The sequence below is a fragment of the Citrus clementina genome, unplaced genomic scaffold (genome assembly GCF_000493195.1).
Source record: "Citrus clementina cultivar Clemenules unplaced genomic scaffold, Citrus_clementina_v1.0 scaffold_5, whole genome shotgun sequence".
NCBI lineage: Eukaryota > Viridiplantae > Streptophyta > Magnoliopsida > Sapindales > Rutaceae > Citrus > Citrus x clementina.
This window is the reverse complement of record NW_006262201.1, coordinates 6,842,492-6,861,255: the sequence shown is the minus strand read 5'-3', so window position 1 is coordinate 6,861,255 and position 18,764 is coordinate 6,842,492. Positions and strand designations below refer to the sequence as shown.

Here is an 18,764-nt window from a genome sequence, read left to right as displayed (position 1 = left end):
GATTTATGTTTATCATAAAACCTTCAAGGAGGTCATAAAATTGCCAAACTAATTGAGATTGCTTCGGATGTCAAAATTATGTCTCAACATAGACTCAGCTTGGGTGGCAAAACAGAGTGGGATAGGCACACATTGCAGCAGAGAAACAAAGAAAGATCCCCCTTTTATCTATCAAAGAAGAACCGTAAAAGCAGATTTTCATTTATTATTCTTATTTTCACTTATGTAGGCAAAATTGGAGAGGGAAACAACGCCAGCCAGACTTTCAGTTTCAATTTTAATTCAGCATTGATTCATGAGACAGGGCATTGTTTTATTTAGCAGATTTCGAGGATTTGCTATAAACATGCCATGGTTGCAATGTTGTCTACAAACTTGAACTTTTGCACTCCTTTTGCTATTTTGAATTTGCTGGTATGTATGTGTGTATTCTGTTTTAATCAATGTTTTATGCTTAGAAGTACTCCATTTAAACCCCCGACTTGCAGGTATGGTTTGCTAGCTTTGGACTTGTATGGTTTGCTAGTCAAAGAAATATCAATCTTCTAAGAAAAATTCCTCATGCATGTACATTTCTGGCTTCATTTTAATTGCTGATTGCACGTTCAATTTCGTTCTTAGAATATTCTTTCTCATTAAAATGATGCATGCACTGATGTTTTGAATCATATCAGAGAATCGTTTGTATTTATTGAGAGTCAACGTACATACACTTTGTAGTATAGCCCAGAGATCTGCGATCTACTCCCACCAATATTCGGAGAGATATCTAATGCCATCCAAATTCATAAAAATGAGCCTCATTAAAAGCCTAGTGGCGATATGAGTTTTTTTCCTCAAGAAATGTTTCTGTAATTAAATTGCTTAAATATTGGTGGGGATGCATAATTGTAACCCAGTTGATTAATTTCTAATACAACTGATGTAGCAGGATTTTGGGTCACACGGGAACAAGCATGTAGGAAAAAATTCATCTAGAAAATTAGTGCAGCCACACTTTCAATCAAATTGCTAATATGAACAACAATTCATGAGTAAATTGGCTAGATGAGTGGACGATGGGGGCTGGAGCAATGCCGAAACTTGAAAGCTTAATTGTCAACCCATGTGCTTACTTCAGAAAGCTTCCAGAAGAGCTGTGGTGCATAAAGAGCTTGCGCAAATTGGACTTACACTGGCCCCAGACACAGTTGAGACAAGGACTACGGACTTTCGAGGATATGGAGTGGCGGTATGACATCCAGTTATATCCTTACGGAATCTGATGGATTGAATTGGGTGAGTTTTAATCTTATTTGAGAAGTACGACTGACAAATAATATGTGTTTCCTAAATAAATTAGATTTTAACAAGTTTCAATTTAGAAATGCATTTTAATCCAATGATTTATCACAATATCCCACCAAACTGAACAAAGAAAGAAAGATATAGTATAATTACAAGTTTATTTCTTTATAAGTATGTACATGTACCAACAAAACTCTTCTTAAAACCAAAAAAAAACAATCTCTCTTTAAATTAATAAATTTTCATTTATCAATAAATTAACGAATTATTCATTCAATAATGATAAATGACACAACATTTGTTAATGACACATAGCATTGGGATTTAAGTTGGTACCCAATTATTGGGGTCTCTAACATTATTGAACATAATTTAATAATCAAATTCAAATATTGAACAAATGGCCATGAATGAAAGAATATCATGAAAGGTGTTAAGATGCACAAGGATATTGGTATTAGAGATTATGTTTAGGCTATTTGCACATCTGAAAAATAATCGTCACCATTCTCTCTCACTATATTTTCCAAAACTAATTTTTGCAAAAACTCATCATATTTGTGCATTAAATCAATTTAAAAAAATTTCTTTAATTGAGAAAATTGATTTAATCACTATCAATTTTGTCGTGGTAAAATAAAGTGTGGCTAGCTATTGCATACATGTTCTTTTTAAAAGGCAGGAATTTTCTCTAAATGTTAAATCGTGTCTTTTGAGGATATTGAGTAATAATAATATCACCACGAATATAGATGATACTCTATGGCATGGCCACCTGATCAAAAGAAAGATTTTATTGTTAAATGACTTCTTAAATGATTATAAATTGAAAATATTTTTTTACATTAAACTTAACTTATTACGAGATTTATCTTACTTAAGAAATAGATTGTAAAATAATTAATTTTTCTAATTTATGATTCTTTATAATAATTATTATATATTTTATATTATTGATAATATTATACATGAGTTTTTTTTAATAAGTTGACAGCTCATCCCTCGTCTCCAACATTATTTAATTTTAGTCAATTTGTTCGTAGTGCAGATGTGGGATGGAGATTTATAAGAAGAGCAGGGGCTGCAGACGCCAGAAGGATTAAAAGAATCTCGTTTGAAAAGCATCGAAAATGAATATAGTGGGGAAATCAAGATAAGCTAATAGTTCTCTTTTTGGGGAAATTTACGAAAATAACCATAAATATTTTGTTATTTTTGCAACTAATCCTCTGAATTTTTTTCTATCAACATTAGCCAAACACAAGCCTTTCTCCCTAAATTACCCTTCTTTACAGACCAAAACTAATCGGCATCGTGGCATGAGTTATTTTCAAACTTATTGATCTGAGTCGGAGGATGAATCTGATGACAGGGTGCCCGTCGCACCAAGCCTTGGTGCGACAGGCACCCGTCGCACCAAGCCTTGGTGCGACAGGCACCCGTCGCACCAAGTTTTGGTGCGACAAGCACCCTGTCGCACCAAAACTTGAAGTTGTTCATGATGATGTTTGTGATTCGTCGGAAACGGTGGCGTTTTGGCCGGAAATTTGAGATAAGTTGTAACTGTTTGGTGATGCTTAGATTCCGGCGATGGGTTGGTCGATCGGAGGTGGGGAATAACGAAAGAGGTTGAGCTCGTGGAGAGGAGTGGATTGATTACGGTGGTGCTGGCTAAATCGCGGCGGAAACCGGTGAATGACGGCACGGTTGGCGCGGCTGTTTTGGTTGCTTTTCCGGCGATCTGTGGCTAATCAACGGTGTCCGATGCTTGGAGTTTGATGGCCGGCGATTTATGATCCGTTTAGTGGTGGTTGCGTCCGGATCGGTGACGGAAAACGAGAGCCGGCAGCCTTGGACGGTGGCCGCGGGCTGAAGCTTTTGTTTCTGTTCTGTTTCGGTTTTTTTTTTTTTAAAATAATGAAGCTAAACGGAAGAAAACAAAAAGGTGAAAGGAAAAGCAATCTCTCACCCGCGTCGAAGTCGAGAAAAGTTAGAAGCAATTTGGGCACGAAGATTATGGAAGGGGGAATGAATATCAATGAATTTGCAGGTGAAAGCATTAATAATAATAATGCTGATAGAATACAACTTGACAAATTTTTCATCTTAAAATCATGCAACAAGCCGCAAAAGATTAGATTTTTTTTTTAAAAAAAAAATCAAGCTTTTTGGCCACAGAACAAGTTTTTTGGGGGAGAGATGAAGGAGAGGTATTTTGGTCTCAAAAGTTGTTTTATGGCTAATGTTGATAGAAATATTTTTAAGGGGTTAAGATGAAAAAAATCAAAACTTTAATGGTTATTACTGTAAATTTCCCCTTTTTGCATCTCTCTTACCTTCTCTGTTATATTTGCTTTTTGACAACTCAAATTAGGACTTTACTTACAAATTGTTATTCTACGTCACAAACGCTCCTTTTTTTTTTTTCTTTGATCGCTCTGTTTTATACTTTAACATGTCTTTTGGTCAATAGTCTACCAAATAATCATAATTAAAGCATATAAAATGTATTTCTAATTTCAGAAGGCATCAAGGACTTTATTCTCTGCTTTACTTCTAAATTAATTAGCCAAAGGAAGTTTGGCTTTCAGCAGAGCACTTTATCCTTAATGTTCACTGTCTCCATCACACTATAATTGAAAAAAAAAAAAAAGGGGCTAAAGTAGTGACAGTTCACAGTTGTAATGCATATTCACTTTAACAATTATGAGGGAGTGAGGATTGTAAATTTACTTTCTATCTATTTATTCTTTTGGCACATGTGAATAAAATATATATTTCAGGAAATTAAATTGTATGATTTTCATGATAACTCTTATGCTGCGTTTACTAAACTGGAATCGGAATGAGCTGGAATTGAAATGGGCAGAAATGAGAATGGGCTGGAATGGGAATAGGTAATGGGAATCAAAATAAGTTGTTTACTTGAACTGTAAGAATCAAAATCGAAATGAGCTAGATTGCCATTAATGTGTTTACTTTGTCTTGAAATCGGAATCAGAATGAATTAGATTGTAACAAATTACTAAAAAGTACTTAATGGATTATTGTCATAATTATTATTAACTAATATATTAATTAATTGTAAAAAAATTTAATTAATTATAATAACTATATCAAAAATTATTATAAAAATATATTAACTAATAATATTAATATTAATTACTTAATTAAAATAATATATTAATTATTGTGATTATTTATTCAAAAATTATAATTATTAATAATTATTTTTAATAATATATTAATTAGTAGTAATAATTATATTATTTATTTAATTAATAATTTTAATTTTATTAATTAATTAATAATAATATATGAATTAATTATTATAATAGTATATTAATTAATTAATTACAATAATAATATATTAATTATTGTGATTATTTATTCACGAAAAATAATTATTAATATATTATTGTTAATAATATATTAATATATTAATTAATAGTAATAATTATATTAATTCATTAACAATAATAATAATAAATTAATTATTGTGATTATTTATTCAAGAACTATAATTTTTAATAATTATAGTTAATAAAATATTTATATATTAATTAATTAATTATAATATTATATTAATTAATTATAAAAGAGGACAAAGTAGGCATTTTTAATTTTGAGGGAGGGCAAAATGGTTAATCCAGGGAATGGGAGACTCATTCCCACCTTCCCCCATGGGAATCAATCTCCCATTCCCAAATAGTGGTGGGCTCCACCATTCCAATTCTGATTCCTGCTCCATATTTGCGAAGTAAACACCATCAATCATTCCGATTCCAGATTCTGATTCCCCAATCCGGCAAGTAAACTCACCATTAAATGCACACATCCATATCTTTCTATTTTCAAAATGGTAATGGAAAACTGTGTTAGTCTCTCTTAACATTACACTAATTCTTTGTAAGACTTTAGTGGTAATCTCGAAATAAAGTTACCTTTTATAAACAGAGGGAGGACCAACTTCTTTTATAACTAAAATACCTAAAATGTATAAATATATCGAGTATGGACTTAATAAGAAATCATGTGAGACATTAAGGATATGTTTGGTACCTTTTTTGGCAAACTGTTTTTTGTTTTACAAACAAAAAATACAAAGTTGAATAGTTCTTGGTTTTCCCTAGAGAACATTAAATTGAAGTTTCTCTTATCTTATTTCTCATCGGATTCCCTCAAAAGTAAAATGAATTATCGAAAAAAAAATACACCTATACCTCTAGGATTTGGACAAATTGTCATGCAGACCCTCAAATTTTCAAAAAAAAATGCCAAAACTTTTTTTAACCATAATACCTTTTCAATATAGTAATTAAAGATTTAACTTTAAAAGTTTTAATTTATACAAATATAATATAAGTAATATAACCTGTGTAGTAGACTAATAGCATTAAAGTATTTTTAATATTTAAAATAATATTAAAATTTTAAATTATGATATTTATTTTGTTTTTATATTTTTATTTATTATAACGATTTTAAATAAACCTTTGGATTAAAAAGATTTTACAATAAACAAAATATCTTCCTAAGAATATTTTTTTAATTAATCCTGTTACTGGGATTGCGGCAGTAATACCATTTAACGCATTTTGATATTAAAATATTTTTTTAAAGAAAAATTCTTTAAATTAAAAAAAGAAACAATTGATGTAATTAATTAAGATAATGATTCAAAGAAATAACAGACAATGATAAGAACTGAACCCTATCTCATCCTCTTAATTACAAGAGCAATTGTTTCAATCAACTTGTCTGTGGATGTGGGGTTGGAGTTCGGGAAATTTCTATCTCAAAACTCAGGGTTAAGAGAATAGTGAGGGGCTGCCGACACAAAAGGAACCAAAAAGGTGCTACAATATAATAAAAATTTGTCCAAAATTATTTTCCTCGACCAATTTGTGGTTTCAATCCCGAAAAATATTATCCAAAACACTCACTTCTCTGTCTCAGAAATTTTTCCAATCAAATTCAAGAAGTAAAAGACCCAAGCATAAACATTTGCTTCTACATGATAGTCATAATTTGAATTGATTATTGTTTATTCTGATTAAGTAACGTTAGATATCTCAACATTTAAATCTTAATTTAACTTTCAACTAATATGGTTTTTATCTATTAAATGGTAGTTAAGTAATTTTAAGTCTCAACCAATATGGTTTTCATCCCAATATTTCCGAAACTAATTTCTGCCAAAAGTCATCATATTTGTGCATTAAATCTATTTTAAACAATTTTGTCATGGTCAGATAAAGTATGGATTGGTATTGTATACATATTCTTTTTAAAAGGCATGACTTTTCTCCAAACGTTAATCATGTTTCTTTTTTTTTTCTTTTTTTTTTTTTGAGAAAAGTGAAGAATAATGATATCGCTAACATTTTAGATAACGCTATGACATGATCAACTGAAAAAGAAAAAATATATATTTTATTGCTAAAAGACTTCTTAAATAATTATATATATTATTGAAAATATTTATTATGTTCTAACGTAACTTATTATAAGATTTATCTTTATTATGTAATACATTTTAAAATGATTAATGTTTCCAATTTATGATTCTTTATAATAATTATTATGTAATTTATCATTATTGGTAATATTATGCATGAATTTATTTACCGAATTGAGAGATCACCCTCATTTATGACATTTTGTATATAGATTTTAGAGATATGAGTTTTTTAGTTTAGACACGAGGATTTGGTGGTTGAAAATTTAGGTATTTTCTATAATGAATAAATTGTTGCTACCCCAGTTATTGTTTACAACTGAATTTGTTTTAGGGAAAATCAGAGGGGGAACATCGCAACGGCAGCCAAGCTTTCCAGGTCAAATGTAATTCAGCATTGATCCACTCGATAGTCAATATTTTTCATTTCAGCTGTCTTTTGGGGACAAACTTGAATAAGATCTTCCGTTTAAGTTTTCATTTGGATTTGCTGGCTTTTGTTCATGCATGTATGGTTTGCCGCACTTGAGCTACGTTCTCTTATCCTTTATTTTTTCTTTCACCCACAATTACTTCACTGAGATTGGATCAATAATGCCTCAGCGAATTCATTAACAGGAAGACTGTAGGATCTGTAAGGTAAAGAAATTTATACTAATACGCTGCAACGGAGAAACAAATAAAGAAATTCTCAAAAAAGAACTAACACTATCTTACATTCAACTGTTGATGCAACCATTGGAGTTACATCAATAATTGGAGTAGTCCAGATAGGATTGCTAATGCTCAAAACAAGTGGCTCTTAGAAAGAATAGACAATGACCAGTAATGAACATAACTCAATGGGTACACTTCAAAAAGCAATTGTTCAATTTCCATCAACTTGTTTAATAGGGTAGATGTGGGATGGAGATTTCTAAAGATTTTAAATAAACCTTTAGGTTAAAAATATTTTAAAATTAACAAAATGTCTTCCTATTAATAATATTAAAATTATTTTTTATAATATTCAAAATAATTTAAACTTTACTTTATTTATTGTAATATTATGTGTCTATTTATTATTAAAATTACTTTAATATGATAAACTAAGTATAATAAATTGTAAAATACAAAAATATTTTCTTGCTTGTCAACAAATATTTTTTTCCCCGAAAGCTAAAATAAAATTATGTCAATATCAATTCTTTAACATAACAACCTTAGCTTACTGAAGTCTAATACTACTCTTTCCATGCCCAAAAATTCAAAAAAATTTAATTAATCCTGTTACTGGGCCTGCGGCAGTTACGCTATTGAAGGCAATTTGATATTAAAATATTTTTTTAATGAAAATTTCTTTAAATTAAAAAAGAAACAATTGATTTAACCACCATCAATCATGTCGTGGTAGTAATTAAAATAAGATAAAGGTTGGATATCTATTGGATACCTCTTCTTTTCAAAAGGCACGCGTCTTGGACTTTTCGCTAAATGAACGCGTATCAATTTTTTGAGTTAAAAATGAGCAATAATGCCGTATTTGTGGAATTTAGCCACTTCGCCAGTTCCTTGGCATCTTCCATTCAAATTCTCCCATGGCGTTTAATTTTACACCAGTAACCACTTTGAGATAGAACCAATCCTTTTAATATTTCTTGGAGCAAAAAACAATACCTCTGGGTGCTACAGAGAGAAGGAGATATGCTGGACGTCCACCTCCGACTGTTTTGTGAGAGGTTGAGAAGGGTGTTAGCAGGTGAAGAAGGCACGTTAACGTTGCCTGATTCAACAAATTTAGCCCCGTTTTTTCAAAACCTTCTTACGGAGTCTGAAATTATTACTACTACTCTGTTGGGAAACTATGAAGCTGACATGGCTCGGATTTTGTCTCAACTCATCAGACAAGAATTCGTTGAATCCGAAATGTCTTTGCCTTTATTGCAACTGTTGGACTTAGAAGAAAGTGATGAAGAAGACGATGAAAGATCAGACATTCTGGAAATTCTTCAGGACATCAATGACTTTGTCCATGAATCTGAGGAAGCCATTGACACGTTCTTCATCAACATCATGCAGCAGCAAAACAGTTAAAACGAAAGTGAAAGCAGCACTAATATGGCTCTTCATGATGGACTCCACAGTGAACTCATTGATATTAGAAATCGGACGCAACAACTTCCACCCGGCGACAATGGTTTTGATATCAGTGAAAAAAGTAACGAAATCATTCGCCTATTAAGTGAGGGACAACCTCCGCTCGATATCAGTGAATTTGAACGGGGCTGAGAGAAGTTTTTTGATCTATTGATTGAGGGACCATCTGGGCTTTCAGTGGTTGCAATTCTCGACAGCAGTGGCTTCGATAAGACTGCTTTTGCTGCAGATACTTACAATAATAACTATGTCAAGTTCTATTTTGACTGTCTTGCTTGGGTCAGGGTTTCTCTACTCTACGATTTTGGCAAGATATTGGAAGACATAATCAAATCTGTGATGCCTCCATCTCGGGTTAGAGTAATTATCGGTAAAGATTATCAATTCAAGAAATCTATTCTTCGAGATTACCTAACAAACAAGAAGTACTTTATTGTGCTTGATGATGTCTTCCATTACAGTGAGATGTGGAGTGATGTTGTAGAACTTCTTCCTGATGATCAGAATGGAAGCAGAGTATTGATATTGGTCACTGAACCAACACTCCTTACGTCGTTGGAAATGGAAAATGGAGAGAAAATTCGGCTTGATTCGGTGCTCATTGGAGGACCATTGATCAGATTAAAGCATGAAGCCTGGCAATTTTTCATCCTACACTATGGAAGTATGCCATTAGAAACCCTGACCCAAGGAAAATTCGGCTTGACAGTTGAGAGACAAATTTTTTCTGTGATGGAGTTACCTTTTCACTTGAAAGTCTGCTACATCTATTTGTGTGTCTTCCCTCCAAGTATTGAGATATCCACGAGGCAATTATATCAGTTGTAGGTAGCTGAAGGTTTCATACCATACAACAGTGAAGAAACTGCCGAACATTACTTGAAACAATTAATCCATCGCGGCTTCATTCAAGTGAGTAAGAGAAGCGCCGGCGGCACAATTAAAGCGTGTTATGTTCCAAGTTTTGTATATACTTCATTGTTATTGTTGGCACAGGCGACGGGATTTGTCTGGATGCATGACGTGGATGAGGAACCGCCGGCAAATTTTAAACGGTGCATCATTTTGGGTAATCAGTTTGACTTCTTTCCTTTAGAATATTCTTACATGTATCTCCAATCTTTTCTGAATCACAGTTCAAAAAGCAATCATCTTAATCCGAAAGATTGCGAGAATTTTTTTAAAAGGTTCAAACACCTTCGGGTATTGAACTTCGGTTCTGCAGTTCTCGACCAATTTCCACCCGGATTAGAAAATTTATATCTTTTGAAGTATTTGAAATTGAATATCCCTTCGCTCAAATGCCTTCCTTCACTGCTATGCACCCTTTTAAACCTTGAAACACTAGAAATGCCATCTAGCCACATAGATCAGTCACCAGAGGATATTTGGATGATGCAAAAACTCATGCATCTAAACTTTGGTTCTATCACTTTGCCCGCACCTCCAAAAAATTATTCTAGCTCTCTGAAAAATCTCATTTTCACATCTGCTTTAAACCCTAGTAGTTGTACTCCTGATATATTGTTCAGACTACCTAGTGTTCGGACTCTTCGGATATCTGGAGATTTGAGTTACTATCAATCTGGGGTTTCCAAAAGCCTTTGCGAACTCCACAAACTTGAATGCTTGAAGCTGGTGAATGAGAGCAAGCCGTCACGGATGGTCCTGTCTGAATACCAATTTCCCCCAAGTCTGATCCAACTGAGCTTATCAAATACTGAGCTAATGGAGGATCTGATAAACAGTGAACTCGAAACTCAAGTGCTACAAGTCGTTTAGAGGAGTTAGTCTCAGCCGACTTGTCGCTTGAGGAGTTCTTCAGAGTAAAACCGACATCCTCTCTTTGGTCATTCAACCTTTAAGTAATACACGTGGTTTGCACGTGTGGTGAAGCTGGAATCTCGTTAGCTCAAGAACGACATCTGTGATTGCCGTTTCAAGCTCACTTATGCCAACTTGTGACAAGCACGTGAGAGAGGAGCTTCTTGGTTAGTTTTGGCGGGAAGGGTAGTTAATGTAACAACCCAGAAACAGAGGTTAAAAGTGCAGGCTCTGTCATCGTCTACACATGAATTGGGAAACACAGAGAGTAGAGAGAAGATAGAGAGAGAAAGGGGTTTACAAGTTCTTGTTCTCTGTAATCAATTCTTATTCTTGTATTGTTTTGTGAACTAAATAGTGAAAGACTGTTGCTTTGTTTCCAGTGGATGTAGGCACCACATCTTGGTGCTGAACCACTTATACTTGGTGTCACTTTGTTTCTTTAATGCTTTGGTTCTTGCATGTGATTTGTTACTGGATAATCTGTGCTGTTAATTCTCAAACCATTTGATACAAAATTAGTGTCTTGGGGAGAATTTGGTTAGTCGTAACAAAGCCAAATTCACAACAAATTGGTATCAGAGCCCTCTTTTCTGTATCAAGGTTCAAGAAATGACAAACAAGGTGGATCTTGAGAAGTTCACGGGTCAGAATGACTTCAATATGTGGAGGATCAAGATGGAAGCATTGTTAATCACACAAGGTCTGGGAGATGCCATTGATCCAGTCATCAAGAGTGAAAATGCAGAAGCTTCTTCTTCAAGAACTCCAGAACAGATGGCTGAGATTGACAAAAAGGCAAGAAGCACTATCATCCTCAGTCTTGGTGACTCAGTGATAAGGGAAGTTGCAAAAGAAAAGACTGTTGCTGGGCTCTGGGCAAAACTGGAACAATTGTATATGACAAAGTCTTTAGCAAACAGGCTATACATCAAGAAAAAGATGTTCTCACTGAGGATGATTGAAGGAGCATCACTTGATGAACACATAGATGAGTTTAATAAAGTTTGTGATGAACTGGAAACAATTGATGAAGGACTGAGTGATGAGAGCAAGGCTTTGCTGTTAATCAGTTCTTTACCAAAATCGTATGAACATTTTGTGGATGCCTTGTTATATGGAAGGCAATCACTCTCCTTGGAAGAGGTTAAATCTGCTCTTGGTACCAAGAAGTTAAAAGACAAACAAGATAACTCAGAGAGTGAATCAAGTGAAGGGCTGATGGCAAGGGGAAGATCTGAAAAAAGAGAATACAAAGGAAAGAAGCAAGGAAGATCAAAGTCAAAGCAAAAACACTTGAAGTGTTTTCACTGCCACAAAGAAGGGCATTTCAAGAGGGATTGCCCTGAGAGAAAAACAAAACAAAAGGAATCAAAAGAAAAATCTGGAAATGCAGCAATAGCCACAGAAGAAACCAGTTTTGAGACAGCTGAAGTCCTCATTGCCACAAAAGAAAAAACTCAAGGTCAGTGGGTACTAGACTCTGGATGTACTTTTCATATGAGTCCAAATAGAAATTACTTTACTACATATCAGTCCTGTGATGGGGGTATGGTGCTGATGGGAAATAATTCAGTTTGTAAAGTAGTTGGGATTGGGACTGTAAGCCTTAAGATGTATGATGGCATGGTTAGAGAACTGACTCAGGTTAGGCATGTTCCTGAACTCAAAAGGAACCTAATATCTATTGGCATGCTTGATCAAACTGGATGTGTCATTAAGGCTGAAAATGGGACATTAAAAGTTATCAGAGGCTCAATAGTCATAATGAAAGGTACCAAGCAAAATGGTTTGTATGTGCTTAATGGACATACAACTGTTGGAGAGGCAAGTGTCACTGAGAAGAGTGAAGATAAAGCAAAACTATGGCACTTGAGGTTGGGGCACATGAGGGAGAGAGGACTGAAGGAGCTTCAAAAGAAGGGGGTGTTTGGAAGTGACAAGCTAAGTTCTTTGGGGTTCTGTGAAGACTGTATTCTAGGGAAGGCTTCCAGGCTCAAGTTTGAATCTGCAGTTCATTCTACCAAAGAGAGGCTTGCATATATACACTCTGATCTGTGGGGACCTGCACAGGTAGATTCCCTTGGTGGCTGTAGGTATTTCTTATCCCTAATAGATGACTATTCAAGGATGGTTTGGGTGTATGTACTCAAAACCAAAGATGAAGTTTTGGAAAGGTTCAAGAGATGGAAAATTCTGGTAGAAACACAAACAAGTTTGAAAGTAAAAGCTCTAAGAATAGATAATGGAATGGAATTCTGCAATAAAGAGTTTGGGGACTTCTGTGAAAGACATGGGATTATGAGGCACAAAACAGTCATACACACACCTCAGCAAAATGGTCTTGCTGAGAGGATGAATAGAACCTTAATGGACAACGTGAGGTGTATGCTGCTATACTCAAAGCTGCCTAAGTCACTCTGGGCAGAGGCCTTAAACACAACATGCTACTTGGTAAACAGAAGCCCATCTACAGCAATAGAATGCAAAACACCTATCGAGCTATGGTCTGGAAGGGTTGCTGATTACTCTAAACTAAGAATCTTTGGCTGTGTTGCTTATGCACATGTCAAACAAGGCAAATTGGAGCCAAGAGCCTTAAAGTGTAGATTTTTGGGATACCCTGATGGAGTTAAAGGCTATAGGCTATGGTGCATTGATCTGAAGCCACCAAAATGCATTATCAGTAGGGATGTAACTTTCAATGAGTCAGAAATCTTGAACAATTCCAAAGCCACTGAATCCAAAGAGTATAGATCAGAAATAAAACCTGGGAGTATTCAGTTTCAGGTGGAGTCCCATGAGCAAGATATGACTGAATCAGAATCTGAAGAAGATGCAGGAAGGGTTGCTGATGGATCTGATGGTGTTCAGGAGTCAGAGCCAGCTGAGAATGAAAATAACTCTTATCAGTTGGTCAGGGATAGAAAGAGGAGAGCTGTAAGACCACCTAAGAGGTATGCAGTAGCATATTTGATAGCTTATGCATTAACAGCTGCACAAGAGATAAATGAAGAAGAGCCAAGAACCTATAAAGAAGCTATAAACAACAGGGATAAGCTGAAATGGAAGAAGGCTATGGATGAGGAAATTGAATCACTAATGAAAAATGGAACTTGGAAACTGATAGTTAGACCAGAGAAAAGGAAGACTGTTAGCTGCAAATGGATCTTCAAAATTAAGGAAGGGATATTTGATGCTGAACCTAGTAGGTTTAAGGCTAGGCTGGTAGCAAGAGGTTTCACACAAAGAGAGGGGATTGATTTCAATGAAATCTTCTCTCCAGTTGTGAAACATGCCTCCATCAGAGTCATCTTAGCTTTAGTTGCCATTCAAGACTTGTACCTAGAGCAGATGGATGTTAAAACAACCTTTCTGCATGGTGAATTACAAGAAGAAATTGTAATGGAGCAGCCTGAGGGGTATGTGGTGTCTGGCAAGGAAGATCATGTGTGCTTACTAAAGAAATCTTTATATGGATTAAAGCAGTCTCCTAGGCAATGGTACTTGAAGTTTGATAGTTTCATGACAAAACATGCCTATAAGAGAAGCAATTATGATTGTTGCGTGTACTTTAAGGACATTGGTGATGGAAAGATGATTTATCTTATGCTGTATGTGGATGACATGCTTATAGCATGTCACAGCATAAATGAAATCAGTCATTTAAAGGACCTCTTGAGCAGTGAATTCGATATGAAAGATCTTGGAGCTGCAAGGAAGATCTTAGGTATGGAAATTATCAGAGACAGGAGAAGGAAGCTTATGTTTCTAACCCAACAGGGCTATGTTAAAAAGGTGTTACTTAGGTTTGGGATGCATGAATCTAAGTCTGTTCAAACACCTTTGGCAAATCACTTCAAGCTGTCTGCTGCACAGTGTCCACAAACTGATGCAGAGCAAGGAAAAATGGCAAGGATACCTTACTCCAGTGCAGTTGGGAATCTAATGTATGCCATGGTTCTCACTAGACCTGATATCTCACATGTTGTGAGTGTAGTGAGTAGATTCATGGCAAATCCAGGTTATGAACATTGGAGGGCAGTCCAATGGATAATGAGGTACCTGAAAGGCACTATGGAGTTTGGTCTGCTATATGGAGGGTTAAAACAGGAAGGGCACAAGCTGGTGGGGTATGTTGACTCAGATTTCGCTGGAGATCTTGATAAAATGAGGTCTCAGACAGGTTTTATATTCACTTTGGGAGGCTGCACTGTGAATTGGAAAGCTACACTGCAAAGTGTGGTAGCTTTGTCCACAACTGAAGCCGAATATACAGCAGCTGCAGAAGCTTTTAAGGAAGCCATCTGGTTAAAAGGAATGGTCTCTGAGTTAGGAGCAAAACAAGAAACAGTTGAAGTATATTGTGATAGCCAGAGTGCAATACATTTGAGTAAAAACCAGACCCATCACGAAAGAACAAAACATATCGATGTAAAGCTGCATTTTGTTAGACTTGAAGTTTCCAAGGGAATTGTGAAGATGCTCAAGGTTCACACTGATCAAAATCCAGCTGATATGTTGACTAAAGCTATGCCATCTGCCAAGCTCAACTTCTGTTTGAGCTTAGTAGGGATTTGCAGCTTCTGATTAGCTGCAAATGGAAGAGAATGAAGTAAACATGAGTAGCTAGAGTTCTGAGTTCAAGGTGGAGATTGATAAACAGTGAACTCGAAACTCAAGTGCTACAAGTCGTTTAGAGGAGTTAGTCTCAGCCGACTTGTCGCTTGAGGAGTTCTTCAGAGTAAAACCGACATCCTCTCTTTGGTCATTCAACCTTTAAGTAATACACGTGGTTTGCACGTGTAGTGAAGCTGAAATCTCGTTAGCTCAAGAACGACATCTGTGATTGCCGTTTCAAGCTCACTTATGCCAACTTGTGACAAGCACGTGAGAGAGGAGCTTCTTGGTTAGTTTTGGCGGGAAGGGTAGTTAATGTAACAACCCAGAAACAGAGGTTAAAAGTGCAGGCTCTGTCATCGTCTACACATGAATTGGGAAACACAGAGAGTAGAGAGAAGATAGAGAGAGAAAGGGGTTTACAAGTTCTTGTTCTCTGTAAATAAATTCCTATTATTGTATTGTTTTGTGAACTAAATAGTGAAAGACTGTTGCTTTGTTTCCAGTGGATGTAGGCACCACATCTTGGTGCTGAACCACTTATACTTGGTGTCACTTTGTTTCTTTAATGCTTTGGTTCTTGCGTGTGATTTGTTACTGCATAATCTGTGCTGTTAATTCTCAAACCATTTGATACAAAATTAGTGTCTTGGGGAGAATTTGGTTAGTCGTAACAAAGCCAAATTCACAACAGGATCCCATGCCAATTCTGGAAAATCTTCCACTCCTTCGAGTGCTGAAACTGAAGCAGAACTCGTATTTAGGAAGAAAGCTTGCTTGTGTTGGCTTGAGTAGCTTTCCCGAACTTAAGGTTTTGCACCTGAAATCAATGTATTGGCTAGATGAGTGGACGATGGGGGCTGGAGCAATGCCGAAACTTGAAAGCTTAATTGTCAACCCATGTGCTTACTTGAGAAAGCTTCCAGAAGAGCTGTGGTGCATAAAGAGCTTGCGCAAATTGGACTTACACTGGCCCCAGACACAGTTGAGACAAGGACTACGGACTTTCGAGGATATGGAGTGGCGGTATGACATCCAGTTATATCCTTGCGGAATCTGATGGATTGAATTGGGTGAGTTTCAATCTTATCTGATAACTCATATTTTTATATGCATTTTCTTTTTTTTCCCACTTTCTCAGTAGATTTATGTTTATCGTAAAACCTTCAAGGAGGTCATAAAACCTTCAATTGTTAGTGTCATGTTTTGCCTATGATGGTATAAGAATATTTGCCTATAATGTAAATTATGCACAATAGGAACATGTCTACAAATTACAGCAGAGAAACAAAGAAAGATCTTTTTATATCTATCTAATAAGAACTGTCAAAGTAGATTTTCATTTATGATTCTTATTTCCGTTTACTTATGTAGGCAAAACTGGGGAGGGAAACAACACCAGCCGGACTTTCAATTGCAATTTTAATTGAGCATCGATTCATGAGACAGGGCATTGTTTTGTTTAGCTGATTTCAAGGATTTGCTTTAATATGCCATGGTTGCAATATTGTCTGCAAACTTGAATAGTTGCACTCCTTTTTCTATTCCGAATTTGCTGGTATGTATGTAGGGGTGTGTGTGTGTGTCTATACTGTGTTTTGATTAATGTTTTATGCTTACAAGTACTCCATTTAAGCCCCGGACTTGCAGGTATGGTTTGGTTAGCTTTGGACTTATATGGTTTGCTAGTTAAAGAAATATCAATCTTCTAGGAAAAGTTCCTCATGCGTGTACATTTCTGGCTTCATTTTAGCTGCTGATTGCACCTTCAATTTCGTTCTTAGAATATTCTTTCTCATTAAAATGATGCATGTACTGATGTTTTGAATCAGATCAGAGAATCGTTTGTATTTATTGAGAGTCAACGTACATACACTTTGTAGTATAGCCCAGAGATCAGCGATATACTCCCACCAATATTCGGAGAGATATCTAATGCCATCCAGATTCATAAAAATGAGCCTCATTAAAAGCCTAGTGGCGATATGAGTTTCTTTCCTCAAGAAATGTTTCTGTAGATTGCTTGAATATTGGTGGGGATGCATAATTGTAACCCAGTTGATTAATTTCTAATACAACTGATGTAGCAGGATTTTGGGTCATACGAGAACAAGCATGTAGGAAAAAATTCATCTAGAAAATTGTTGTTCAAACTACAGGTAGCTTACACAAACTTAAATGGCTTTTGAGTAGAAGCAATGGCAACGCTAGGAATTCAATACAAAAGCAGTCAAGTTCAAGTAGTAATATAATTAAAAACTCTCGATAAGATAACAAGTACTAAATTTTTAAAATTTCATTGAAATATTTTCATACAATAAATTTAATTGCGGCCGTCTTCCATATGTTTTCATTTTTTAAATTGTTGAATCATAATTAATGCAAACACCTAGGTTATCACTTATCATTGTAGAGCATACCAGCAGTTATCTAAAAACAAAAAATCGTTAAATTGTTGTCTGATTTTAAGATACTTTCAAGCTTGACCCATACCTCAATTGTCAGAGAGCGGGAAAAAAAAAGAGTAAATAATATGTTTTTCCCAAATAAATTAGGTTTTAACAAGTTTTCATTTACAAATGCATTTTAATCCAATGATTTATCACAATGTCCCACCAAACTGAACAAAGAAAGAAAGATATAGTATAATTACAAGTTTCTTGATTAAACTATATTATTATGAATTAAAGTAAATATTATTGACTTGAGGAAGCATTTTTTGTATTTCTTTATAAGTTTATACATATACCAACAAAACTCTTCTTAAAACCCACAAAAAAAAAATCTCTCTTTAAATTAATAAATATTAATTTATCAATAAATTAATAAATTATTTATTCAAAAATAAATAAATAACTACTCTAAAATAATATCTTTTCATAGTTCTAATAATATTATTTTATAGACACTTTCTACATTTATTGTGCAATAATTAAAAAAATTATATTTTTTAAAAATACAATTGCAATCCAGATACATATACATTTATAATACAACTCTGAAATATATCAAGACTAATTCGAAAATCTACTTCTACTAATAATAATATTAAGGAGAAATTAACCCTAATAGACATTTTTACAATTTGATTTAATATAAATTTTGTCGTAGAAATTTATCTTTTTTAAGAAAATATTTTATTAACAAATTATTAATATTATTATAGCGAAAATAAAAGGCAGCGGCAGAAGAAGTTTCTAGCAACAAAATCAAACATTTGCATTTTTCATTTCCCAAAACCCTAAACAAAACCCTTCACTCTCTCACTCGAGACAATTACCGACGCGCAAGCAATGGCCCATACCGACTACCGTCCGTCGCCGCTCTCCGCCGCTCTCTCTCTGCGGCCGTCCCTGCACTCTTCGCATCCACTCCTCTGGTAAACCCTTCCATTTCATCGGCGTCGGCCGTTCAGATTGTCCCCGACGATCTCCCT

The 18,764-nt window shown here is 34.8% G+C and overlaps 2 protein-coding genes and 1 pseudogene across 5 annotated transcripts in view; all 3 read left to right on the top strand.

Moving 5' to 3' along the window:
• LOC112098379 (disease resistance RPP8-like protein 3) overlaps positions 1–474 on the top strand; it is a 14,022-nt gene extending 13,548 nt beyond the window's left edge. Inside the window, exon 2 of the mRNA XM_024184569.1 lies at positions 88–474. The gene's annotated coding sequence lies outside the window, so the exon portion shown is untranslated. The remainder of the gene's footprint in view (positions 1–87) is intronic.
• LOC112098377 (disease resistance RPP8-like protein 3) overlaps positions 1–18,758 on the top strand; it is a 21,566-nt gene extending 2,808 nt beyond the window's left edge. The window contains exons 2-3 of one of the 4 annotated variants that reach the window (XM_024184566.1): positions 1,048–1,278; positions 18,495–18,758. In XM_024184566.1, the coding sequence (XP_024040334.1) occupies positions 1,048–1,265 (218 nt within the window). In that variant the 3' untranslated portion in view covers positions 1,266–1,278; positions 18,495–18,758. Of the gene's footprint in view, positions 1–92; positions 475–1,047; positions 1,279–2,335; positions 2,460–18,494 lie in introns of those variants that run through there. The other 3 variants (XM_024184568.1, XM_024184567.1, XM_024184565.1) reach the window with 3 other exon arrangements.
• Positions 8,319–17,293, top strand: LOC112098378 (annotated as a pseudogene).
• Positions 18,759–18,764: the final 6 nt, after the last annotated feature.